General features: G+C 42.8%; 1 protein-coding gene across 2 annotated transcripts in view; it reads right to left on the bottom strand.

The window, feature by feature from the left end:
* Positions 1 to 26,334, bottom strand: part of WRN (WRN RecQ like helicase) — a 106,529-nt gene that overhangs the window by 31,682 nt on the left and 48,513 nt on the right. For both annotated transcript variants that reach the window (XM_034771199.1, XM_034771198.1), the window contains exons 12-23: positions 26,129 to 26,204; positions 24,586 to 24,653; positions 24,264 to 24,372; positions 22,089 to 22,157; positions 16,700 to 16,782; positions 14,920 to 15,026; positions 13,477 to 13,664; positions 12,051 to 12,225; positions 9,409 to 9,590; positions 8,589 to 8,690; positions 8,139 to 8,231; positions 3,607 to 3,748 (exon numbers count right to left, since the gene is read on the bottom strand). In XM_034771199.1, the coding sequence (XP_034627090.1) occupies positions 3,607 to 3,748; positions 8,139 to 8,231; positions 8,589 to 8,690; positions 9,409 to 9,590; positions 12,051 to 12,225; positions 13,477 to 13,664; positions 14,920 to 15,026; positions 16,700 to 16,782; positions 22,089 to 22,157; positions 24,264 to 24,372; positions 24,586 to 24,653; positions 26,129 to 26,204 (1,394 nt within the window). The remainder of the gene's footprint in view (positions 1 to 3,606; positions 3,749 to 8,138; positions 8,232 to 8,588; positions 8,691 to 9,408; positions 9,591 to 12,050; positions 12,226 to 13,476; positions 13,665 to 14,919; positions 15,027 to 16,699; positions 16,783 to 22,088; positions 22,158 to 24,263; positions 24,373 to 24,585; positions 24,654 to 26,128; positions 26,205 to 26,334) is intronic.

Genomic DNA, 26,334 nt, shown 5'->3' with positions numbered 1-26,334 from the left:
GGCATATCCCAGATGTGAAGATCTAGAGTGGTCTGAATTGAAGATGGCGCCCAGGTTACAGGTCTGAGTGACAGGCAGGATGCTGGTGTTGTCCACAGTGATCGAGAAAGGAGGTGACATTTCCTGGTACAGGCTAGGATCTCCTACTCCTTGTTAGCTCCTATTCCTTCCTGCTATCATCTGTATCTGGGATGAGTGCAGGCTAAGAGCAGACCTAGTGGTCTGTGATAGTAAAATGATGGCGCACCAGGTCTCTAGGGAGTAGCGTCATTCCATTCTCCAGGAGACTGAGTCAAGGGCTAGTTGTGTGGAGGGCAGAATTGATACAGGGGAGTATCACAGACGAAGGACTCTGTGGGTGACGTGTGCCAGTTCCTGCACTAGAAAGAGAAAAGGAGAAAGGCACCTCCTCTGCGATATATCTGCACCACAGTCATTCATGCCTTTGACATCCAAACTGAACTACTTCGACGAGCCTACTTGCATCTTGACTATCTTCAGCCATGGCAGACTGCATGCACATACCTGCTTATTTAGTGATCCCTGCCATGTGCAGCAGATCTCACCTGCGCTCTACAAACTGTACTGTCCACCTACCTATTTGCTTCTGGGTACAATGCAAGGCGCTGACTTTTATCTACAAAAGCCCTCTAGGGTATGTGTTTCAGATACCTCACAGACTCTCTCCCCCAATGCAACATCTTCAGACAAAAGCGACAAAGAGTCCTGTGGCACCTTATAGACTAACAGAAGTATTGGAGCATCTTCAGACAGTTCAGACATTTGTGCTGTCCCCAGATTTGAACCTTGAGGCACTGGAAGTAGAATATTCTCAATGGAGACAGAGTAGTTCTTCCGAGGGTTGACCTTTGGTCTATTGGTTGTTTCAGTTTTTAAATGGCTGTATATGTGCCCAGAAGGAAAATCAGGAGCATTTTTATAAAAGTTAAGCAAACAAAAAAAAAAAAATCTGTAAATGCATACATACATAAAATCACAGGACTATCAAACAACATGAGACACATTCCTGATTTCCCTATCTGGTCCCCAGAAGAGAGATTGTATTCCAGGAGCAGCTTGCTCCATTAAGCACTCTGTCAAAAATTGAGAACTCCCCTGTCCTAATCTGAGATTAGCCACAAAAGAGATGAAAGTGGCCTTGCTTAAAGGCACATGTGCCGACCGAGGAGTGGAGTTCCGGTGGAACTCAAACACCAGACAGCAGAAGCCACAGAATCAGAGAAACTTAGGACTGAGAAGGACCTTGAACAATTTCTGGGGAAAAGGGACACTTAATCAATTGTGAATTAGGTAACTGCACGGAGCACCACATTTATGTGACGCGGCTGAGATCACTGAAACGTGTGTTTTATACTTCTTTTTGCCAGTCTTTCATATTGTCACATTGAGATACCTTCATTCAATTCTTTTTTCTTGCTGATGCTTGCTAGTTCTTTCTCTCTTATATTTGATACAATTCATATGCATAAAACATACTGGAAATCTGGCTGTTGATCTGCAGATCCAATTTTGCAAACAAAATTGGAATGAATCACGGACATTTGTGTTCCTGATTTTGTTTTTGTAATGCCTTCATTTAAACTTTCTCATTTATGGATTTTTGAAGTTTAAAAAGAATGGTATTTTATTTACAGGTATTATACCATATAAATTATTCTCTAAAATATATATAGTAAGGATATGTAATGTGCAATACTTACTTTCAGGAAGTGCTCACTGAAAACAATACTTACATTTAAAATACATCAAAATGTGTAATACAATGAATTTTTCAACTAGAGTTTTACAAGATATTGCCATATAAATAGGACTAACAGTATTTCAACTGTAATTAGCTGGAACAATGACTAACATCTTAGATATTATTAAATATTAGAATTATGACTAAAAGGTATTCACATGAGTGGCCACAAAGATTTTGGAGCCTAGAGTATCTCACAATAAAAAAGTACCCACATTATTTCAGTTTATTAATGTGGTCATGTTCTAAAGTTGCATATTTTTCTAGCAGCGGTGGTATAAAATTTCAGTCAAGGCAACTTCTTAATTTGAAGCTTCCCAGGAGGACTTGTTCAGTACCGTATGCTGACTCAGTTTTCAAATAATAGGTGAAATCTGATCTCTCTTGTGACCCACCTGAAGTCTGTCTAGGAGCCCACCTGTACCTATTTGTTATGAAAAGACACTGCTAGGTTAAATAAAATCCAAGCCAACACAATTCTTCATGAACTTCACACAAACCTTCTAAAGTATTTAGATATCTTATGGTGATAAGGATGGGTTATTTCCTAGGATTTTCTAGGATATTTAGCCTTATTACACAACTTTCAAAGTCTTATGAACACCTTTTACAAAAAATAGAAACATTATAGACAGCAGTTGAGCTGAGGTTTACAGCTGGAGATAATTTTCATTACCATTTACATTGCTGTTTGGGGTAGCCTGCAACTTTCACGTTATAAAGCCTTCTAACTTAAAAAACAAAACAAAATAAAAAAAACAGAGGCATATAAACTGTGATCCGGATATTTTATTAAGTATATCAATGCCAAGTTTTTAACATGAGTTATTCCTAATAAAGGGAAAAATTTAATCAAGTATTTCCCTACTATTAACAAATAATTTTCTTCTAAGCTAAAAACACTCTTTTTCAAAATGTTTGTTTTGTGACTGTCTCCATATTTCATTCTTCAGTGATTATTTTCCCCATAATGTTTAAAAAGTCTTTACATGTAAAGAGCTGTATAAATCATTCAATGCGCTTTGCTTCAACCCCACCCACCAGATTAAGTCAGCAAGACAAAAGTGCTCATTAACACAAGCATAATCTTCTACTCTACTCAATCATCAGTCAACAGGCTAGCTACTTTGAAATGTAGAGAACGGAAAGATGTATTCTCCCTTCACTGTAAACAAACAACTCCTTTTAGTGTTAATGGAAGTTACACACCTGCATGGAGAGAGGAATACCTCCTCCCATTAGAAAAGTATTTCAGTTGCTATAAACAATACAAGAGATTAAATTGCAGGTAAAATGTTCACAGGTAGTGGAAAAGTTTCGATAACCCCTCCAGTATTCGAGGTTACTGCCACTTGTTCAAAAGTTGACTATAAACAACCCAGAAAGAGACAGTCTAGAGGTTTAGAGGCAGCTCAATACACTGCTAAGTACAGGATCTTAGTTTGGATCCAAGCTCTTCGGCCAGAAAGGGCTGGGGATGTTGAATGTTTAACCTTTAGAAAAAGGAGCCTAAAATCGTGAACTCTTTTGGGCAGAGACCATCAACTTATTCATTGTACACAGTAAGGGCCCTGGTCTATAGACACTGCTGCAATACAAATAATCCATCATAATAATAAAGAGCAGCTCCAGGGCTAACACACCAGTGCTACTGAATTAGTCTGTTCAGCCTCTCTCTAGAGGAAGGCTCACTACACTATAAGACTGGCCTTTGCTGGGGTTGGGGAGAGAGGTACTATTAAGTGAAACGTGTGTGTTGTTTCTGGGAGCAGGAAGAGGGGTGTTATCACAGGAATGCTATCCCTCCACCCCAAAAATACACAAGGAATTTTAAACACACTTACAGATCCTCGGAGAAACATAACCGGAACTCTAGTTCCAAACTTCTCGTCTAAGGCCTTCACTGCAGACATCAGCTGGTACGCTTGTGGACCGAAGTCCTGCAAACTCTCTTCTGTGTCACTGTTAATAGTGCAGCAATGGGTTCTAACATGCACAAGAAAACAAAGAGTAACTGCCAAGTAAACACTCAGAAATAAGAGGCGTTATTTATTAAAATATAGTTAAAAATATAAAGCGTATGCTTGAATTACAGCTTTTACATTTAATTATGCAATTAAATATACCTTTAAATGCAAAAATCTAGTGTTCAAGATACAAAAGTCAAAATTCCATGAGGTAAAACTGTGTTGGCAACACTAACTTGTGCCTGAAGACCTGTAGCAGAGTTAGCACTGTGTGAACAACTCTTAACCCTTTGAACATCTTGAGTATTCTAGTATGTTACCCAACAGCTTTCAAGTTGCTTTTACACTACTTTTTGCATTTAACTACCATGGGGCTAGGGAAGTCCTGAGATACCAGTTTTATGTGGATTGTAGTTCTCCTCAGGTACATGGGGGAAAAAAAAACACCAAAAAAAATTAAAAGCAGGTCATTTGGTGGGAGTGGGGAGGGCTATATCTCCCAAACAACCGCAAAATTAACACAAACTTAAGCCAAGACCTTTTACTGGCATTGAAATTGTAAAGCCAATGTGACTTTACATGTAGATTTAGGGCACAATGAAAAATTATCTCTAAAATAAAATTCTGCTTTAATCATAACTACAGTGCAGCTAAGGGATTATCCCATAATTTGGGAACGGACAGGAAGCATAGCTGAACTGATTACTTTCTTCTGAGAGCAGCATTAGTACATCTAGATCGGTGGTTTTCAAACTTTTTTTCTGGTGACCCAGTTGAAGAAAATCGTTGATGCCCGCGACCCAACGGAGCTGGGGATGAGGTGTTTGGGAGTGGGGGTGAGAGCTGCGGGGTGGGGCCGGGAATGAGGGGTTTAGAGTGTGGGAGGGGGCCTCTGGGCTGGGGTAGGGGGTTGGAGTGCGTGAGGGGGTCAGGGCTCTGGGCTGAGGGTGCAGGCTCTGGGGTGGAGCCAGGGATGAGGGACTTGGGGTCCAGGAAGGGGCTCCGGGTTTAGGGGGGTGCTCAGGGCTGGGGCAGGGGATTGGGGCGCAGGCTTGGAGCGCAGGCTTACCTCGGGTGGCTCCTGGTCAGCAGCACAGCGGGGGTGCTAAAGCAGGCTTCCTGCTTGTCCTGGCACCGCGGACCGCTCTGTGCCCCGGAAGTGGGCAGCAGCAGATCCGGCTCCTAAGCAGAGGCGCGCAAGCAGCTCCACATGGCTCTCGCCTGCAGGCACCGCCCCACACAGCTCCCATTGGCCGGTTCCCAGCCAATGGGAGTGCGGAGCCGGTGCTCAGGGCGAGGGCAGCGTGCAGAGCCCCGTGGCCCCCCGCCTAGGAGCCAGACCTGCTGCTGGCCACTTCTGGGGCGCAGTGCGATGTCAGAACGGGTAAGGAGTAGCCTGCCTTAGCCAGGAAGCACCACCGACAGGACTTTTAACAGCTCGGTCGGCGGTGCTGACCAGAGCCTTCGCAACCCAGTGCCTTATATTCTGTGACTCAGTACTGGGTTGCGACCCGCAGTTTGAAAACCACTGATCTACATGCCTTATACCAGAATTCTTACACTGCCAGGGAATACAGACACACAGTCTACTACAAGTTCAAAAATGAAAGACATTTCTACTCCTATTGATGTTATTCAAACATGTAGTGGTCTTATCCTTCCTTGAACATATGTCCCATTAATGTTGATATTAGTTACATGCATATGTCAAGTAGCAATAGGAGACTAAATCCCATCAAACAGCAGAGTTAAGAACACCTTACTAGATGCCTAAAAAGCCACAATCAAGGAAGAAGACTGTGCTGGTTAAAAAAACAACCTGGTTTATAGCAAATGGATGAAAGGGGAAGTTGATAGTAATGAATATAAGTCAGAAGTTAGGAATTGTAGAAAATTGATAAGGGAAGTAAAAGGCCACAAGGAGAAATGTATGACCAGCAGAGTTAAGGACAATTAGAAGAATTTTTTTAAATATAGTTGGCAAAAAAAGAATCCTGAGAATGATATTGGTCCTCTGCTAGTTGGAAATGGTAGAATTATGAGTAATGCAGAAAAGACGGAAGTGTTCAAAAATATTTCTAATCTGTATTTGGTGAAAAAACTGATTATTAGTCTAATCAGATGGTGATGACACTACTCTTTTCACTCCACTAATATCTCAGGAGGAAATTAGACATTTTTAATCACCAGGTCCAGATAACTCGCATGCAAGCGTTTTAAAAGAGCTGGCGGAGGAGCTTGCTGGACCATTAATGTTGATTTTCAATAAGTCTCAGCGCACTGGGGAAGTTCCAGGAGACTGGAAGAAACCTAATGTTGTGCCAATTTTTTTAAAAGGGTAAATGGGATGACCTGGGTAATTAGAGGCAAGTTGGTCTGACATCAATCCCAGGAAAGATAATGGAGTGACTGATAAAGGACTCGATTAATAAAGAGTTAAAGGAGGGTAATGTTGATTTGCATTAGTTACATGGATTTACGCAAAATAGGTTCTGCCAAACTAATTTAATGTCTTTTTTTGACGAGATTACAAGGTTGGTTGATAAAGGTAACAGTGTTGATGTAATATACTTAGACTACTGTAAGGCGTTTGACCTGGCCCTGCATGACATTTTGATTAAAAACTCGAAAGATATAAAATTAACATGCCACATTAAATGGATTAACAACTGGCTAAATGATAGATCTCAAATGTAAACAAACAGGGAATAGTCATTGGGCAGGTGTGTTTCCAGTGGGGTCCAACAGGGATCAGTTCTTGGCCCTATGCTAATTTAACATTTTATCAGTGACCTGGAAGAAAACAAAATCATCACGGATAAAGATGACACACAAGTTGGGGGAGTGGTAAATAATCAAGACAAGTCACTGATACAGAGTGACTTAGATCGCTTTGTATCCTGGGCACAAGCAAACAATATGAGTTTTAATACCGCTAAATGTCAGTGCATACATCTAGGATCAAAGAATATAGGCCATACTTGCAGAATGGAGGACTCAAACCTGGGAGGCAGTGACTCTGAAAACGATTTGGGGGTTGTGGTGGATAATCAGCTAAACGTGAGCTCCCAGTGTGATGCTGTGGCCAAAAGAGCTAATGCAATTCTGGGATGCATAAGCAGGTTAATCTTGCGTAGGAGCAGAGAGGTTATTTTACCACTCTATTTGGCACTGGTGTGACCACTGATGGAATATTGTGTCTAATTCTGGTGCCCACAATTCAAGAAAGATGTTGATAAATTGGAGAGGGTGTTGAGAAGAGCCAGGAGAATGATTAAAGGATTAGAAAACCTGCCTTAGTGACAGACTCAGAAAGCTCAATCTATTTAGTTTAACAAAGAGAAGGTTAAGGGGTGACTTGATCACAGTCTATATGTACCTACATAGGGAACCAATATTTAATACTGGCTCTTCAATCCAGCAGAGAAAGGTATAACACAGTTGTTTTCAAACTTTTTGTACTGGTGATCCCTTTCGCACAGCAAGCTTGTGAGTGTGCCCCCCACTTATAAATTAAAAACCGGGGGGGAGCGAAGGGAGGAATTTAATTTAATGGTGGCTTGGGGCTGACAGCCCCATGGAGCTGACAGCTCGGGATCCCCATGTAACCACCTTGCGACAACCTGAGGGGTCAGGACCCCCAGTTTGAGAACCCCTGGTGTAACATGATCCAATGGCTGAAAACTGCAGCTAGACAAATTCAGACTGGAAATCAGGCATACCTTTTTGACAGTGAGCGTAATTAACCATTGAAACAACTTAACAAAGGTCGTGGTAGATTCTCCATCACTGACCATTTTAAATCAAGATTTAAACAATCTCCTAAAAGACCTGTTCTAGGAATCATTTTGTAGAAGTTCTATGGCCTGTGTTATACAGCAGGTCGGACTAGATGACCACAAACGGTCACTTGTGGCTTTGAAATCTATGACAGTCAAGCAGTATAAAAAAAATTTCTGGCACACACAGCTTTTAAACTTTCTTCAGAATTAATTCTGTGAGGCAGATACCAAAGATTTTAAAAGGTGTGAAACGTAACATTTATTTTACAGTCTTCAGGAGTATTGCAATAAGTCTCTTAAAAAAAATAAAAACATTTTAATAGCCGCAGTGATCTTTTGTTACAGGCTTTACTACAATCTAGGATTTGGTGTGGTGCATATGCATTGCCTCCTGTCACACTCCAGTACTGAGATGATAAGCCTACAACTACAGACACTGCTGTTTAAACACAAAAGCAAATTTCAGGAGGCTTTTTGTATTGATCAGAATACTCACAAACATAAGTGCACAAAAAAACAGAATATTTTATTAGGAGAAATTACTGATGTACTTATTTTCATTTGTCTTGTATGTTATAGGGAAGATAGATAGTCTAAACACTGTAGTCTTTAGGGAGGAACATTTACCTGGACCGGCAATTATCACAGCATTTTTCTGTTCCCATGATGCCAGAGGAGGCCTTCCGGAGTTGTTTGTCTTCAAAATGAGACAAGATGATTCTACCCACGGGAACATTGAGAATTAAATAAAAGAACAAGAATTTACACGTTAAATTCATTGCAAAAAAACAATGAGTTGAAATCATCATCATTAATTGATTCACCTGGGAGCCAATTATTTGCACTTGATTTCACCAGAGACAAGGACGTTTGTTTTTAAAAAGTAAATCAGAAGTTCCTAATGCTGGTATTTAATTATGCAAAAGATGGTAAATATCACTTTTTAAAATAAAATTGCATTTTTGCAAAGCATTTAAGTTATGTAGCTACATCTTCAGCTGTGACTGAACTGCAATGGCCAATACGAATTGCGTACTGTGGACTTACAGAAAATGTGCAGTAAAATAGAATACTCACTTTCTCCTGCAGCTGTTTGAGTTAAGGTACTTCTCTATCTTTGCCGCCATCTTTAATTTGTATAGTCGGAATCCTTCATTACGTATCTCATTTAAAAGATATCTGCCATTAAAACAAAAAACAAATAAGCTTAAACACTTGTCCACAAGTTTCTCTTTGAACTAATAGTGACAGCACAGTACCTACCACATTCAACCTATTTCACACACAGCAGTGGTTCTCAATCTGTAGTTGGACAGTGCTCCACAAAAAGTCTTTCCCTACAGCACAACACACTAAACCTTCAAGATCCCTGCAAGGGGAAGGGGGAGGCAGATGGCAATGGACATGAGAGAGACCTTTCTGTAATCTTCCTTTCTGTGGGTGTCTTTGTAAGAGAAACACTGACATATCATCAGTGGGAACTAGACTAAGGGATTGCAAGGATGGTGCACTAACTATCTAGAAGTCCAAGCCTGAACAGGTCAGTTTTAGGGAAAGACTGAATTCATGTTGCTTTTAAGTATATGTTTTCCAAAAATAAGAACAGGCCCTGTACTTAGCATTCTAACCGCTACCTTCCTTCACATCATGGACCCTCTCAGGGAAGCAGGGTGGGACGAAGCAGAGGACTGCTGGACACATACTGTGTTCCTGGAGGATATCATTGCATAACGAATGTTTTCACATATATTAAGTGAAGGCATCATATAGCAAAACAGCGTATCTTCGCTACCGGCAAACATTTTAAACCCGCCCCCTCCTGCTCATTCATGATAGTAAATTCTGGTTACAGAATGAACAAGTTTCCCATGACCCCAGGCTGTTCCCAATACTATACCTGTTAAAAGTCATATCAGCTGCAGTCCAAAATACGTAACAAGAAGCAGGAAGCCCATCACGGCCAGCCCTTCCAATTTCTTGGTAGTAGGATTCCATTTCCTTAGGGGCACCATAATGAATAACTCTCCGGATGTCTGCTTTATTGATACCCATTCCAAAGGCCACCGTAGCCACAATGCACTGGGAAATAATCATAACATACATGTTTAGCTGTAAAAATATGTCTAAACCTCTATTAATGCCAACACAGTGTGTAATGACTTTTGTGCCACGGATTCAAATTCAGCCTAAAGTTAGTAGCTTCAAATCACACTCAGCTTCTTTACTGCTGTCAGTAAGGAGTCATGTATTGGTCGCAGCATAAGCACATCATTAATCACAGTCATAATGAGTCAGCAGACTTAGAATGCTTAGAGCAGGGGATGAGAAGTTAGGAACACGGGGTTCAACCACCAATAGAACAAGTCACTGTAACTTTTGGTGATTGAGATTATCCATATAGAATACAGATATACACATTTTTACTCTTGAGGGCATTCTGTGCCAAAAAATTAAAAAGTCTGCACACACTTCTGCAAGTTTTATTTGTCAATAAATAAATGCAGAGGCTCCAGCATGGCAGTGGGGAGCACAGGCCACTGGCTGCACAAAGGTGGGAGATCACCCTGCAGCCTCCCTATTCCTCCCCCAACCAGGGACACGGACTCAGTGGTGAGGCTGCATCCGACTCCAACACAGCACAAGGCCTAGGCCTGCCGCAGAAACACCCTGGGGCCCTGCCCCTCTGTGCCAGGTACGGAGCAGGCAGCTCAACCAGGCAGGATCCAAGTGTGGAGGGATCCAGGTGTGGGGTGAGAGGATTTGTGTGGGACAATCTGGGTGCAGGCAGCTCATTGGGGGGTTTAGGTGTGGGGGGATCTGGATGCACACAGGCTCATTGGGGGGTTTCCAGGTACAGGGGCAATGGGACTCTGCCGGGGCTTCCAGGTGAAGGTGGTTGGGGCTCAGCAGAGAGGTCTGTGGGTCTCAATGGGGGGATCTGGGTGCTGGGGGAGGGGGGCTTGGTGGGGTGGGCGTCTGGGTGCAGCTAGTTGGCAGTCAGTAGTGTGGGGGTTTGAGTGCAGGGAGCTCAGTTGGGGTGGTCGGGGTGCAGGGGTGGGGGTATCCAGATGCAGGGTTTGAGGTTCAATGGGAGTGAGGTTTGGGTTTGGAGGACTAGGGTGGTTCTGGATGGACTGGGGGAGGCTTGGCAGGGGTGTCCGGGTATGAGAAGTTTGGATGCATGGGGGTTGGGTGTATGGGGGAGCAGCTCCCCATGCAGTGACCCCTCCCCCCACATCTGAGGAGCGGTGGCGGGAGGAAGCAAGGGAGGATGCGGAGCTTCCTGAAGCTGAGGGAGGTTTCTGGGGGTGGGTCTGACACAGCCCCAGCCACTCCTTGCAGGGGAAGAGGAAGTCCCATCCTCTCCTGCCTCCAGCCCAGCCAGGTCTAGCAGCTGATCTCGGCTCAGGGTAGGAGCCACTGGCTGGGGTGTCCCCAACCCCGCAGTGATTTACCTCTCCGCCGGCTGCTCCGGGTGCCTGAAACAGTGTACCAGCACTGCTAGGGAGTGGTGCGTGACTGCTCTTGCAGCTTCCCTTTGCTTCCCTGTCAGAAAGTCATTTTTCTGTGGGGGACATGAATTCTGTGCACGTGCAGTGGCACACAATTTCCCCAGGAGTAACAAATACATGTTTGCACAGCTCTTTCAGATCAGAGACGTAATAAAAATGACCTGCAACTTTATATTTTCCTCTAAGAGCGAAAGAGAGACTCATCAGGGCAAAGAGGTTGAAATTACTAAAAGGCAATCTTTAAAAGCAGCAAGCTATAACTGTTTCTTTGTGCACGTGTGATACAGCAGCGATTTGGTAAGCATAGTGAAAGCAAACTTGCAGTTGATTGTTTATCAGATTTCTGATCACTGTTGTACTAATTTAGATGTGATATATGGACTAAGGGTGTTAACATAAACCAGTTACTGTCGAACATTAAACAGTGTTAAACAAGGTCCACGGCTTGGATGCAGAGACCTCAGCGTGCTTGGCACCATGGCAAATAAACTATTAAAAAAATCTTTTAAACCTTTTATTAAAAAGAGACAGAAAAGGAAAAACAGTTAAAGCATTTGAAATATAAAGTATTAAATAAGGTTTTCATGTTAACATCTCTTGTTCCCTTTCCATTTAGCTGTAGACAGTTTTTAGAAGGAAAACACCCTCCTCCCCACATTGTTTGACAGTCTCTTAGATAGGATCAATGGTAGTAATAACTGTACTTTTGGGGAAAAAAGAGAAGTTAGTTCAGATGGGCTGATGATGTCGCTGTTACGGCTGTACAGCCAGGAAAGACTGAAGTATTTGAGGACGAAGTGTATGTTTAAGATCTTTATAAAGTAAACGAGGTTAACACAAAGGTCAGAAATTATGTCACTGTAGACAGACTGTGGAAGCCAAAGGATAGTTTCTTGCCCATAATGTCAAAGGTACAAAGTAAATTTGAAAAAGAGACTGATATTTCAAAATTCCCTCACTCTGTACATGTCAAAGGAATAACTAACCCATTTCCTACAGAACATCATCCTGTAGTAGGAATTTATACCTGAATTTCATCTCTCATGAACCTGTGATGAACGTCTTTCCTTGCTTTGATTCCCATGCCAGCATGGTATGTGCCACAGGACAAGTTTAATTTCATCAGCTCAGCAGCTACTTGTTCAGTGATCTTCCTTGAAGGGCAATAAACGATAGTGGGTCCTTCGAACTCATATGTAGAACTAAGGAAAATAGTAATACAATAAATAAACATGCTGTAAATGATAAGGAGGCCACTTGTGAACCACACGTTCAACATCCGACTCAACAGACTAAGGGCTGCCAGGCTGTAGATTTTGCAGCAAGTCTTCATTATCCTGGGCATTAGCAGCTTCAAAATCTGCATTATTCTTCTCATTTATTTTTAATATGTTCTCTCTAGGGGGCAGATATCTAGCTGATTTAAACCGTCACCACTCCATAGCCTTCCATGCAGCTATGACAATTAACACCCGCTAAGGATCTCTTCCGGGGGGGGGATAGCTCAGTGGTTTGAGCATTGGCCTGCTAAACCCAGGGTTGTGAGTTCAATCCTTCTGGGGGCCACTTAGGGATCTGGGGCAAAAATCAGTACTTAGTCCTGCTAGCGAAGGCAGGGGGCTGGACTCAATGACCTTTCGAGGTCCCTTCCAGTTCTATGAGATAGATATATCTCAATATAATATATTTTATTATTATTATTATTATTATTATTATTTTCCTGGATTCTTAGCCAGGTTAAGAATCTTGTCAGACACAAAGAGGTTCAGAAAAGATAAAATCTCTTCCATTTCTATAGTATTTGTTATCTGAAAGATTCTAAACATTTACCAACATCATATATTGTTGCCACATTATAACTCTCCTGGGTGATGTTCTGTCTAGTGCACTTCTTGTGTGAATCACAGTACTAATTTCAGCAAAAACAATGAGGAGTCCTTGTGGCACCTTAGAGACTAACCAATTTATTTGGGCATAGGCTTTTGTGGACTAAAACCCACTTCATCGGATGCATGGAGTGGAAAATACAGTAGGGTATAAATACACATCATATGAAAAGATGGGCGTTGCCTTACCAAGTTTGGGGGGGGCGGGAAATCAGTGCTACTCCCATCTATACAGCTAAATATTAGCATTTGCATTGCACTAATGCCAAGATTAGTGCTCCTGTACGCTGGGCACTGTACAAACACAGCAAGAGACTATCCATGCCCTGTAGAACTTATTAAATAGACGACACAAATGGTGGGAGGAAGAAAGGCAGAGACGTGAAATGATTTGCCCAAGATCACACAGCAGTTCAGCAGCAGAGCCAGGAAGAGAACCTAGTCTCCTGGTCCCAGTCCAGTCCAAGTCCACTTTGTTATTCTTGGTTTTGACCCCCCAGTCTGGCACACCTTTGATAATATCTGAGATGTAGCAGCAGGTGACAGAACAAACTAGTAAAGTCTCACCTTTCCTTTTTAATAAGGAACTGTTTTAAATCCTGAAAGATACGTCCAGTTTTTCGTCCAACTTCTAAGTATAGGTTAGGTCGGTCAAAACTAGTACATGTGACCTGAGGATTCTTTAGGGTTAGACAGCGCACTATGTCTTCTCTAACTGAAGGGCTCGCTGTTGCAGTTAAAGCAACAATAGGAACCTGAAATGAAAAGCAGAGAGAAATGATGGAAGGAAAGAAACAAAATCTGAGACATGTCATTCTTGCTTTTTTTTTTTATTATTGTGATTCAAAGTTAAGGAAAAAATGGGATGAGACTAGATATTCTGGTCTGCTTAAAGTCCCTGGAAAATTGTATGCTTCTGAAGAATACAGACAATATTATACTTCCCAGAGCTTTTTATTGTCACAAATAAATATATTTTAGCGATCCTTCCATAAAAGCAAATGGACATTCACCTGTCTACATGGGGGAAAACAGAAACTATATTTAAACATATATTTTTTTCAAACTGGATTTGGACAATTATTTTTACATTACAGTTTCTTCAACAGGATTACACAAATTTTCAAATATGGGTGCCTGAAGTTAGGTACCGTAGGACAAGATCTTTAGAAATAGGTGCCAAAAGTTAGGCCCCTAAGTCCATATTTCAGTCACCTACGGTTAGGATTTTCAAAGATGCCTATGTGACCAGAAGTCAATGAGATCTGTGCTTCTAAGTCAGTGGGGTGCTTTTCAAAATCCCACCCGTAGGCTCCTGAATCCATATTTAGGCACCTAAATTGAGGCTCCTATTTTTGAAAAAATTTGGCACTTAGTCTGTGTTTTATCACCTAAATAAATGGCATAATTTTCAAAAGCACCAGAACTCCAGGATACACAAATTTGAAAGTATGGTGCCATAATGAATAAGATGTTTTAAGTCTAGCACCTGAGTGAAAAAAAAACTAATCCTGCTTGAATGGTGGGAGCCCATGTATCAGTACCTACATACAGACCAATATTTTCCCCATGACTAAAATGTGTCCTTTTCCAAAAAGGTTACAAAAACATCTCTAAGGGTCTGCATATTGACAGCCATTCACTGCATTAATATAAATGTGAATACATTATAAATCAAGTTCTTCCATCAGATGCGCACACACACACTTCCATCGCCTTTGAACTGAAATAGAACATGTAGGTACCTATATCTGAAAGCATATTTCATAGCTATGAAGGCTTGAAAAGTGGCCACCCTAATTTACATGGCACAGGCGTATTTCAGGGCACACAATAGATCTGGTGTGCATTCTGGTTTTATTCAAATTTCTCAGTGCTTCAAGCATGTCTAAAGAAGAGCAATGCCAGGAAAAAAAATCATAACCCTACTAGAAAAATTTACTTTTAAAACATAATTTACAACATCCTTTTTTATCTTATTTACAAATGAGCTATACCCTGGAGCCTCACCGAAGGGAGCACTTTCTTTAACGAACCCAAAGTCCTAAATGAATTTCTGAAGTCATGGCCCCACTCTGAAATACAATGAGCCTCGTCGACCGCTATCAGCGTGATACCTGGGGTTGGGGGGGAAAAAAAACAAAAAAACACACACACACACACACACAAAATGAACAGAAAAGTTATATAATATTACATTGATTTAGGAAAGGATACCAAATGTTCCAGAAAATAAAAATCTCCTTTACTGAAGTTAAACTTTACAGTGAAGTCTGATCAGCCCTCGGATACTATGCAGATGGGAGCCCTGATAATTCCAGAGAAAGGTACAATTAGTTTGTGTGGGTTTCTAAAATGGCTTCTAGCGTAATGACCAGTGGAAATCCATTTTCACACTGACCTCTTTTCATACGAAGCCACGAGAGATTTCACAGACCTTCCCCCTCTGCTCCACTTTTCCCTTCACCATGTCCCTGGCCTTCAAGCCCACTGCTCATAAGATGTGTGTCACATCAGCTCCCCCCTTCTACACAGCAAGGCATGTTTCCTCTCTCCTTTGGTGCCAATAAAGACTTCAGGCCAGTTTGCTAATCTTCATCGAGGTGTTTATCAATTTTGTTTCCTTGGCAGTGAAATAAGGCCTGAGAATCCCAGGATTTCTCCAATCCTCTTAAGAGGTCATGTGAGTATAGGTAAATCTGATGGGAGAGGAACTTCTAAAGCAACTCTTAATACTAACACATGCATCACATATTATGGTTTGAACCATCACTCTGTCTCTGCAACCAGTGCTTTTATCAACCTGTTATATAAAGGACTCTGCAAGTTAAGGGCCGTGTCCTGGAGGTACCAAGCAGACTCAAATCCTATTGATTCCAATGGCTTTCAAGACGCTCATTGCATCTCCCAACACTGGGCACTAAATTGGGGACATCACAAAAATTGTTTGAAGTTTGAATGATTTTGAGTTGTCCTGATGGTCACTTGGGGCATTAGCTGCATTACTGTGTTTAGTAAGAAAAATAGTTTAGTAACCACAATACTTGTACTGCATGCATACTTCTGAGAATGTTGAGTGCATGTTCTGAAAAGCCTACATTGATCCTTCTATTATCCCTGTTCTTAGCAGCTGGTATTTCATGCAGAATGAACATTATGTGCCCTCGCTATATCTATCTCTCTATATAGTGATTATCTTAATGTTATTGTAACAGAGTCTGCTGACACCAGTCAGTGGGGATTGCCATAATGGCCTCTGAACTTGCTGTTAGTGTTGAGAAACAGTGCTGAAAAATTCTCAAAACAGGATATATTAAACAAATACAGAGAAAAAAATATTAAAACACATCACTGGTAGGACCTTTGAATAAAAACAACGTAATCCAATTGCTACTCCTAGAGGGATTCTGCACCAAAAAAATTCTACTCACAATATTTTAAAAATTCTGCCAAATGCTGCTCCGGCTGTCAGCCCTGTGCAGGGCAAGTGTGGCTAGGGCTGTCAGCCCCGGGCGGCTAGGGCTCCTGCTGTCAACCCCACATCTGGTGAGGCTTGGGCTGTCAATGGGAGCCCCGCCATGCGCAGGGCTGACAGTGGGAGCCTTGCTATGTGCGGGGCTGAAATTTGTGATTTTCATCAACAGGAAACATTTGGATGGAAATCACAAATTCTGCGTGAAAAACTAAAATTCTGCAAGGAACAGTAATTCTGTGCCGATTGTGCTGTGGCGCAGAATTCCCCCAGGAGTAAATTCCCCACAACTCTCAAAATTAACCTACCACAACATACCAATGGTTTGGTCGAGTTCCTGAAGTAGCGGTAAGTTCCCTGAGCAGAACTCTGGAGTTATATACACAACTCTATAGCGGCCCCTACAAAATTGGGAAAATACATTGTCATATGCAGCAGATGAAAGAGATCCCTAACAATCCATCCAACTGAAATGAAAGAGTGCATCAGATAAGATGAAGGTGGGGACAATACAGAGAGGTTGTGAACGGGGACCATGAGAGGAAAAGAATGATGCAGCGAGAGGGCAGAGAGACTGGAAACAAAAGAGGGAAGGCGGGAAGAGAAAGAGGAAAGGAATTTCTTAGATTTTAAGGCCAAAAGGGGCTATTATGACCATCTAGTCTGATCTCCTGCATAGCCCAGGCCAGAGAATCTCACTCAGAGATTCCCGCATTCAGCTCAGTAACCTGTGGCTGAGTTAAAGAGGTAGAAAGAGATATCCAAACTTGATTTAAAGACTCCAGAGGGGAAAAGAAGATAAGCTCAAATATTAAATAAAACAGAACAGTGACACTGAAAGGGAAATAGATTGACAGACAAAGGAAAAGTCAGTCATAGGCTGTGCAGGAAGCAATGCATACATTTGCCTAACACTCTCCAACTTTAGGCCCTGTTTTTAGTTGCTTATAACTTTCCCAAGCTTTAACCATTCAGACTGAAATTTTCCCAGGCCAGTTGTCTGCCGCAGGCTGAATTTCCTGGAATGGTTTAGTTCAAATAGTTCAACCACTTCTGAGAAGGAGATTAGAAAAAAAATTGCCCATGTTAAAAAAAAAAAAAAAATACAACTATTTTAATTGAACTTCAAGTGTCTTCATGCTTTGGAGCAGGGACTGGAAATTTGGTACAGGGGATGATGATGTCACTCCAGTGTCAGATATGCCTTCTGCCATCCCCAGGAAAGTCTCCCCAAGTTTGGTCAAGTTATGAGCTTCTGAAAATCTCAGAAGAAATCTCTGCCACTCAGCAGAGGTGAGAAACTGGCAGCATTACTCTCCAAAGGGTCTGAACTTTAACGGGAGGACTCCTGCCTCACATTGAGAAAGCAGGACGATCAGCAAGTTATCTTAAGTGCCTATACACAAATGCAAGAAGCCTGGGAAATAAGCAGGGAGAACTGGAAGTCCTGGCACAGTCAAGGAATTATGATGTGATTGGAATAACAGAGACTTGTTGGAATAACTCACATGACTGGAGTACTGTCATGGATAGATATAAACTGTTCAGGAAGGAGAGACAGGGCAGAAAAGGTGGGGGAGTGGGATTGTATGTAAGAGAGCAGTATGACTGCTCAGAGCTCCGGTATGAAACTGCAGAAAAACCTGAGAGTCTCTGGATTAAGTTTAGAAGTGAGAGCAACAAGGGTGATGTCGTGGTGGGAGTCTGCTATAGACCACCAGACCAGGGGGAGGAAGTGAACAAGGCTTTCTTCAGGCAACTAACAGAAGTTACTAGCTCACAGGCCCTGGTTCTCATGGGGGACTTCAATCACCCCGATATCTGCTGGGAGAACAATACAGCGGTGCACAGACAATCCAGGAAGTTTTTGGAAAGTGTAGGGGACAATTTCCTGGTGCAAGTGCTGGAGGAACCAACTAGGGGCAGAGCTCTTCTTGACCTGCTGCTCACAAACAGGGAAGAATAAGTAGGGGAAGCAAAAGTGGATGGGAACCTGGGAGGCAGTGACCATGAGATGGTCGAGTTCAGGATCCTGACACAAGGAAGAAAGGAGAGCAGCAGAATACGGACCCTGGACTTCAGAAAAGCAGACTGACTCCCTCAGGGAACTGATGGGCAGGATCCCCTGGGAGAATAACATGACGGGGAAAGGAGTCCAGGAGAGCTGGCTGTATTTTAAAGAATCCTTATTGAGGTTGCAGGAACAAACCATCCCGATTTGTAGAAAGAATAGTAAATATGGCAGGTGACCAGCTTGGCTTAACAGTGAAATCCTTGCTATCTTAAACACAAAAAAGAAGCTTACAAGAAGTAGAAGATTGGACAAATGACGAGGGAGGAGTATAAAAATATTGCTCAGGCATGCAGGAGTGAAATCAGGAAGGCCAAATCACACTTAGAGTTGCAGCTAGCAAGGGATGTTAAGAGTAACAAGAAGGGTTTCTACAGGTATGTTAGCAACAAGAAGGAGGTCAGGGAAAGTGTGGGCCCCTTACTAATGGGGGAGGCAAACTAGTGACAGAGGATGTGGAAAAAGGTAATGTACTCAATGCTTTTTTTGCCTCTGTCTTCACAAACAAGGTCAGCTCCCAGACTGCTGCACTGGGCAGCACAGTATGGGGAGGAGGTGACCAGCCCTCTGTGGAGAAAGAAATGGTTCAGGACTATTTAGAAAAGCTGGACAAGCACAAGTCCATGGGGCCGGATGCACTGCATCCGAGGGTGCTAAAGGAGTTGGCGGATGTGATTGCAGAGACATTGGCCATTATCTTTGAAAACTCATGGCGACTGGGGGAGGTCCCGGATGACTGGAAAAAGGCTAATGTAGTGCCCATCTTTAAAAAAGGGAAGGAGGAGTATCCAGGGAACTACAGGCCAGTCAGCCTCAACTCAGTCCCTGGAAAAATCATGGAGCAGGTCCTCAAGGAATCAATTTTGAAGCACTTAGAGGAGAGGAAAGTGATCAGGAACAGTCAGCATGGATTCACCAAGGGCAAGTCATGCCTGACTCACCTAATTGCCTTCTATGAGGAGATAACTGGGTCTGTGGATGAGGGGAAAGCAGTGGATGTCTTATTCCTTGACCTTAGCAAAACATTTGATATGGTCTCCCACAGTATTCTTGCCATCAAGTTAAAGAAGTATGGGCTGGAGGAATGGACTATAAGGTGGATAGAAAGCTGGCTAGATCATCAGACTCAACGGGTAGTGATCAATGGCTCCATGTCTAGTTAGCAGCCGGTATCAAGCGGAGTGCCCCAAGGGTCAGTGCTGGGGCCAGTTTTGTTCAATATCTTCATTAATGATCTGGAGGATGGCATGGACTGCACCCTTAGCAAGTTCGCAGATGACACTAAACTGGGAGGAGTGGTAGATACACTGGAGGGTAGGAATAGGATACAGAGGTTCAACAAGGACAAGTGCAGAATCCCATGCACTGCTAGAGACTAGGGACCGAGTGGCTAGGCAGCCATTCTGCAGAAAAGGGGTTATAGTGGACGAGAAGCTGGATATGAGTCAACAGTGTGCCCTTGTTGCCAAGAAGGCTAATGGCATTTTGGGCTGTATAAATAGGAGCATTGCCAGCAGATCGAGGGACATGATCATTCCCCTCTATTCGGCATTGGTGAGGTCTCATCTGTAGTACTGTGTCCAGTTTTGGGCCCCACACTACAAGAAGGATGTGGAAAAATTGGAAAGAGTCCAGCGGAGGGCAACAAAAATGATTAGGGGCTGGAGCACATGACTTATGAGGAGAGGCTGAGGGAACTGGGATTATTGAGTCTGCAGAAGAGAAGAATGGGGGGGGGGGGTTTGACAGCTGCTTTCAACTACCTGAAGGAGGGTTCCAAAGAGGATGGAGCTAGACTGTTCTCAGTGGTGGTAGATGACAGAACAAGGAGCAATGGTCTCAAGTTGCAGTGGGGGAGGTTTAGGTTGGATATTAGGAAACACTATTTCACTAGGAGGTTGGTGAAGCACTGGAATGGGTTACCTAGGGAGGTGGTGGAATCTTCTTCCTTAGAGGTTTTTAAGGTCAGGCTTGACAAAGCCCTGGCTGGGATGAGTTAGCTGGGGATTGGTCCTGCTTTGAGCAGGGGGTTGGACTAGATGACCTCCTGAGGTCCCTTCCAACCCTGATATTCTATGATTCTATGACCTCACTGAGCATGCTGTAACCTTCTCACAGTTCCTATATGCTGACTGGACTATGTGCGCGCCATCCTGGGGGTGCCAGCGCTGAGCAACCCCTTCCCTGCCACAGGGAGTCGCACTTGCCAGAGCTGCTGTGGCGTTGTCTGCCAGGACTTGGAGAGCAAGGTCCTTCAGCTCGAGGAGAGACATCCTGAAGGCCAGATTCATTGTTCTTGTTCTCCCAGGTTCTCCTGCTCATTTGAGCCCATAGGTTCATGGATCTTATCAGAACGGGAGACCAGGCCTTCTGTGTGGTGACCTGGTCATGGCATGGTTCCCGGTGAAGTTGAGACAGGGAGGGCTCACCATGCCAAGCACAGACCCACGGCTGATGCATGTCTAGAGAGGATTCCTGGGTTGTGGGGTCACATCACACCCAGCTGAAGATGAACAATGCTTCTTTCGCACCGAAACCCTGAAACGTCTTTACCTTGAGAAAATCAGTGCCACCCTTGGGGTGGCCAGCTCCCAGATGGGCACTGGGGCAGTCAGGCTGACGCAGCAGCACGGGCGGACAGAGCGCCGTCAGACTCAGACTTTCTGTGTCAGGGGAGCTGCAGGGCTGACCGCTCCTCTTTTTCTCCCACCCTGGTTCCAAGGGGGAGGACCAGTACCACTATCCTCCCTTTGAACAGCACTCAGGCCTACCGTGACAGCAAGGGAGCTGGTTTCAGCAGAGCTGAAGTGGTTGATGAAGTGGTCAGTCTTGGGGACTGGAAGCAACTCCCATGAGCTTCCCTGCTTTTGGTACCAGAGACTCAGGACCACAGGGTAGAATTCCCTGCTCACCAGGCACTAAGGGATTGTGTCTCAGCACAGGGTCAGACCAACAACCCACATCTAGGGCAGAGCTGCCGCTGCTGCTCAGAATCCGGCACTACCCATCAGAACACTCCACAAGATGGCACTTCAGGCAGCTGCTCTAGTATATCAAGTCCTGGCAGAGACGGATAGGCAACCCGAGCTTCTCTTGAGGACAGGGCCTTCACCTTGTGAGTCCCTCCCCAATAGTCACTAATTCATCACATGTGGGGTCGGGTTTAAAGCCTTTGCCTCAGCCATGAGTTAGAAAAATGTGATCAGAGCCACAGGGACAGCCAGCAATAAAGGAAACTAATAAATAGAGCCAATAAAGCAGAGAAAACTATCAAACGCTAACTGAGTAATGATCTATCCTAACCAGTACGAGCTAGAGGCGAAGTCTGACAGAAAAAACAGCACAGGGAGCAGGGGAAATACCACTGCCTTCCGACTCCCTGCCACAGGCAGTAAAAGTCACGTTCACATTCCCACATGCCCTCCCATTGGGGGCAAAGGGCCCAACAGACTCTGCTGGCCAAAAGGCCCACACCACAAATCAACACTTGAAGAAAACTTCATACTTATTTCATGGCTCTTTAACATGAGCACAACTTTAGCTAGTTTAGCGAAATTCTTTTAAATTCTTTCCAGCAGTTTAGGTATCTGTATTCAGGACCTGAGAGTTGAGAGATTAAAAAGTAATGAAACTTACGCTCTGATGTCCCCTATCACATTTCTTGACTGAGCTGATCCAAGCAAGCAAGCTGCAACGCCTGACATTCTGTATGAAGAAAGCACAAGCAAGATAGGGTTCATTCATGTGAATTTGTTTCTTGTCTCTTAGCCAGTTTAGGATCTAGGACAGTGTTTTGCCTCCCACCCCATGACTAGCCTCTTGTGAGGGACCTTATCAAAGGCCATTTGAAAGTCTAAATACATGTCAACCAGCTCTCATTTACCTCTACTTTACAGACCTATTCAGAGAATTCTAACAGATTAATGAGACTTAATTTTCCTTTGCAGAAACCATGCTGGTTAGCCCCTATCATACCATGATCTTCCAGGTGTTTTACTATTCTATTAATTATTGTATCAGCCAATATACCAGATGCAGATGTACGGCTCATTGGTCTATAATTCCTTGGATCACCTCTAGATCCTTTAAAAATATATAGGTACAAAATTTGCTCCCATCCAGTAAAGTAGCTGTTTTTAATGAGCAATTCAGTATTTTTGCTACCAGCTCAGTTCCTTCATACTTGAGGTCTTTCAGAACTCTCGGATGGACACCACCTGGGCCTGGTGATTTACTGCTTTTTAAATTATCCATTTGTTCCAGCACTGGAACATGGACCTCATCCAAACTGACAGCTGAATTAGTGGGTGTCTGAGGCTGCAGAGATCAAATCTCTTCAGCGTCCAAAATTAATGAGCCAGTGGGCAGGTGGTGAATAAACAGGCACTCAGATTACATTGATGGGAGCAGTATAAACATCTAGATAACAGGTTAGATACACAAACATAATCTGGCCAGTATTTGTCCCCAGGTGCTTGTGGGCAGCAAGATTAGTTTGTCGAGCCATTCACCTACATCATAGCCACTCATCTACATAATACCATAGTTTGCAGCAGAAAACAGCAAATATAAAGAAAGTTCTTAATACAAAAATTCCTTCTTTGGGAAAGGCTTTTTCCGTGTCTGGTTTGCACAGGGTGGTAGAGATTGAGCCAGTGTAATTCTCCTTGAGAGTACATCTCAGTAATTTAGGAAAAATAATGGCACATGTATTGTAGTTATATAAAAAAGCAAGCAATATACATCCAGAAAATTCAACATTAATATTAATAGAATTTAAAGGCAGAATGGACTATTGTGATCATTGAGTCTGACCTCCCTTATAGCACGGGCCAGAAAATGTCACCCAGTGATTCTTAAACCTGGCCTATAAAACTTTTAGAAAGACATTGCACCTTGATTTAAAGACTTCAAGCGATGGCGAAGCCACCACATCCTATGTAAGTTGTCCCAGTGGTTAATTACCCTCCTGGTTAAAAAACTGTGCTTTAACTGTAGCCTGAATTTGTCCAGCGTCAGCTTCCAACAACTTCTGGCTCACGGTTTGAGGTATCACTCGTGCACTGGTCTAGCAGGTGCCATTTTAAGAGAGATTCCCTTGACTTTCTGGTCCAAGTAAAACAGGAGCTGAAGAATGAACAGCAAGAAGGCCCATGAGATCCCCTCAAGCACAAATGGCGTCTGCAGTGGCCATCAGTCCAGGGAATCAGCCCATGACCAGAAGGGCAGAGTTCGAACCTCAAGGGCTTAGTATCTGTCATAAGGGCAGGAAGGTGAGAACATCTGAGGAAAAAGACTCACTGGACCAAAAAAAATGGGGACCAGAAGCTGCCAAATGAGCAGAACTACGTTTAAACTAACTATAACCTAATCTTTAACGTTAACGATGTATTATTTACAAGACGTTCTCTAATTATTTACTAGCGGGGAAGAAACTGGTGAGTTCTGACTGCCACAGGGGGCAGGAGGGAACAGAGATGGGTGCAGCCACACTGCTCTTTATTCCCACGGGTGAAATGGTGAGAGCGAAGGCAAGAAGGATGTGTTGTATCCTCCATCACTTGACGACTTTCAATCACGATTGGATGTCTCCTTCTTAAAGATCTGCTCTAGCTCAACTAGAAGTTATTGGGCTGGATGCTGGAATCACTGGGTGAGGTTTTCTGGCCTGTGGTATGCAGGGGGGTCAGAGAAGATGGGCCTAAGAGTGAGTGTCAAAGATGCAGCCGTTTGCACCAACAAATGGCAGATGCAGCATCTGTGGGTTTCTGTAGGGACATGGCACCTGCCTGCTATGGTTATATGACTTACTCAAGCTGCAGCACTTGGTCCTCCATCAAAGAAATAAGAGGAGAGATGACTATCCCTGTACCGCCCGTGTAAATGGGTGGAAACTGGAAGCACAAGCTCTTCCCATATCCTTAAAAAGAAAACATACCTCTAACAACAGAAGTATTAAATACCTGAAACTCTAATTCCTCCCCAAAGCCTCATTTCGCGTCTCACTTTCCCCATTAGTGTACTTCCTAACACTCAATCAATCCATGCAAGACAATTTTTAGACCATGTTCCCTACAAAGCAATCATAAAAGAAGCTTACATATGTTCCTTTTAACATAAGGTGTGTACTTACCAGTTGCCATGACAACGAGATTATCTCTTCTGTCTTGTAAAACAGAAGAGATCACTTTCCACTGGACCCTTGAAATTAAATACATATTAATTTTTATTTGCCTACCAGGAACTGTATCTTGTGCTACTATACAACATATCTGGCATCCACATGTGTAACATTAGAACTTAAGTAAAACTGTCAGTTCAATAAAACCACGGTTGAAACCACCTTAGTATTCTAGGTGTGCTCCCTCTCCCCACACACTACTTACAGCCAAACGGTGGTTGTTTTTCTCCTACAAGAAGTCCCACTGAAGTCATATTGGGACTACGTGTAAGATTAAGGCAAGCAGGATTTGCCTCAATCATTAGTTGGGGTTGGTCCTGCTTTGAGCAGGGGGTTGGACTAGATGACCTCCTGAGGTCCCTTCCAACCCTTATATTCTATGATTAATGGAAGACTACAAATGCAGTAGACGCCTACTATGTTATTAAAAGCTGATCTTCAAATAGGTTTACCAATTTTTTTCACCACAACAGGCAGAGAAATGCTACGCTGCTGCCAAACACAGCTTTGGTCCTTTTTGTGTGCAACTAAAGATAGGGTATCAATGTAAATAAAATTGAGAAAAATCCGAATTTGCCTTATGTGTCTCAGAATTTACCAAATTGATTTTTCCCCAAAGCAATTTTTCATAAAATTTACTCCATGAGCATTGCAAGCCATATGGCATTTTAAGAATTATTTTATCCTATTTATATTGAAAATAAGACCATATAATGATCTAACACTGATAAATTTTAGATGTGTTGCAGTGCGCAGAAGTCATATACATTACTGGAGAGACAAGGTGGGTGAGGGAATGTATTTTATTGGTCCAGCAGAAGATATTACCTCACCCACATCTAACATCCTGAGACCAACACAACTACAGCAACACGGAAATATGCACATTATTGCTCCTAGGTTACCAAGTAGTTGCTACATCCCGATGGTTAAATTACTACATAATATTCTAGGCAATTTGTTATATGATGTATATAAACCAATACTGCATATCGGTTACGAGGCCTTAGAAATCTATCCTCTGTATCCTAGCACTGTTTGTAGAGCTATCTTTTTATCACTGCCCTTTGTGCATTACCACACTCTGTTCTTCCACAGTGTGTGTCTAACAGACAAATGCAAAAAAAAAACCAACCACCTCAATTATGAAGTTTACTGTGACAAGTTAGTAATTTAAATTTTTTGTTGTTTGAAATATTTTGAGGTATCTACAGTGCCTTTGTTATTTTAGTGTAACACCTTTATTACCCGGGCCTGCTAAGATAAGTGACAAGAACATGGATGTCTACTCTATAAGCGCTTTGATATAGGTACCTCACTATGAGATTTACTTTGACAGCTCCTCAAGGCAGGGGTTGTGCCTTTTTTGTGTGTCTTCTACAACACTAAGCTTACTGTTGGTGCTTATCATAAGCAACAATAGAAAATAATTCTAAATTAAATAAAAGATAGGAACTGCACACATACATAATATGATAATTGATAACACACTTACGGTTTAAAACTAGAATGTCCAAAATATGTCTTTAAGCATGTGACTTCTATTTCACTAGGTACAGGCAACAAAGGATCTGAAGGAAAAACAATGCATGCATATTTAGCTTTATTAGAAGTGAAAAGCCATGGACTGAAAGAGATTAGGAAGTTTGTTGCTATTCATTTCCTGGGCCCTGGATTCACGCCGCTCTAACACGAAAGTCT

Source organism: Trachemys scripta, chromosome 5 (genome assembly GCF_013100865.1).
Source record: "Trachemys scripta elegans isolate TJP31775 chromosome 5, CAS_Tse_1.0, whole genome shotgun sequence".
In the NCBI taxonomy this organism is placed as follows: Eukaryota; Metazoa; Chordata; order Testudines; family Emydidae; genus Trachemys; species Trachemys scripta.
The sequence above is the reverse complement of the archived record's forward strand: the minus strand, read 5'-3'. Positions and strand labels throughout refer to the sequence as shown.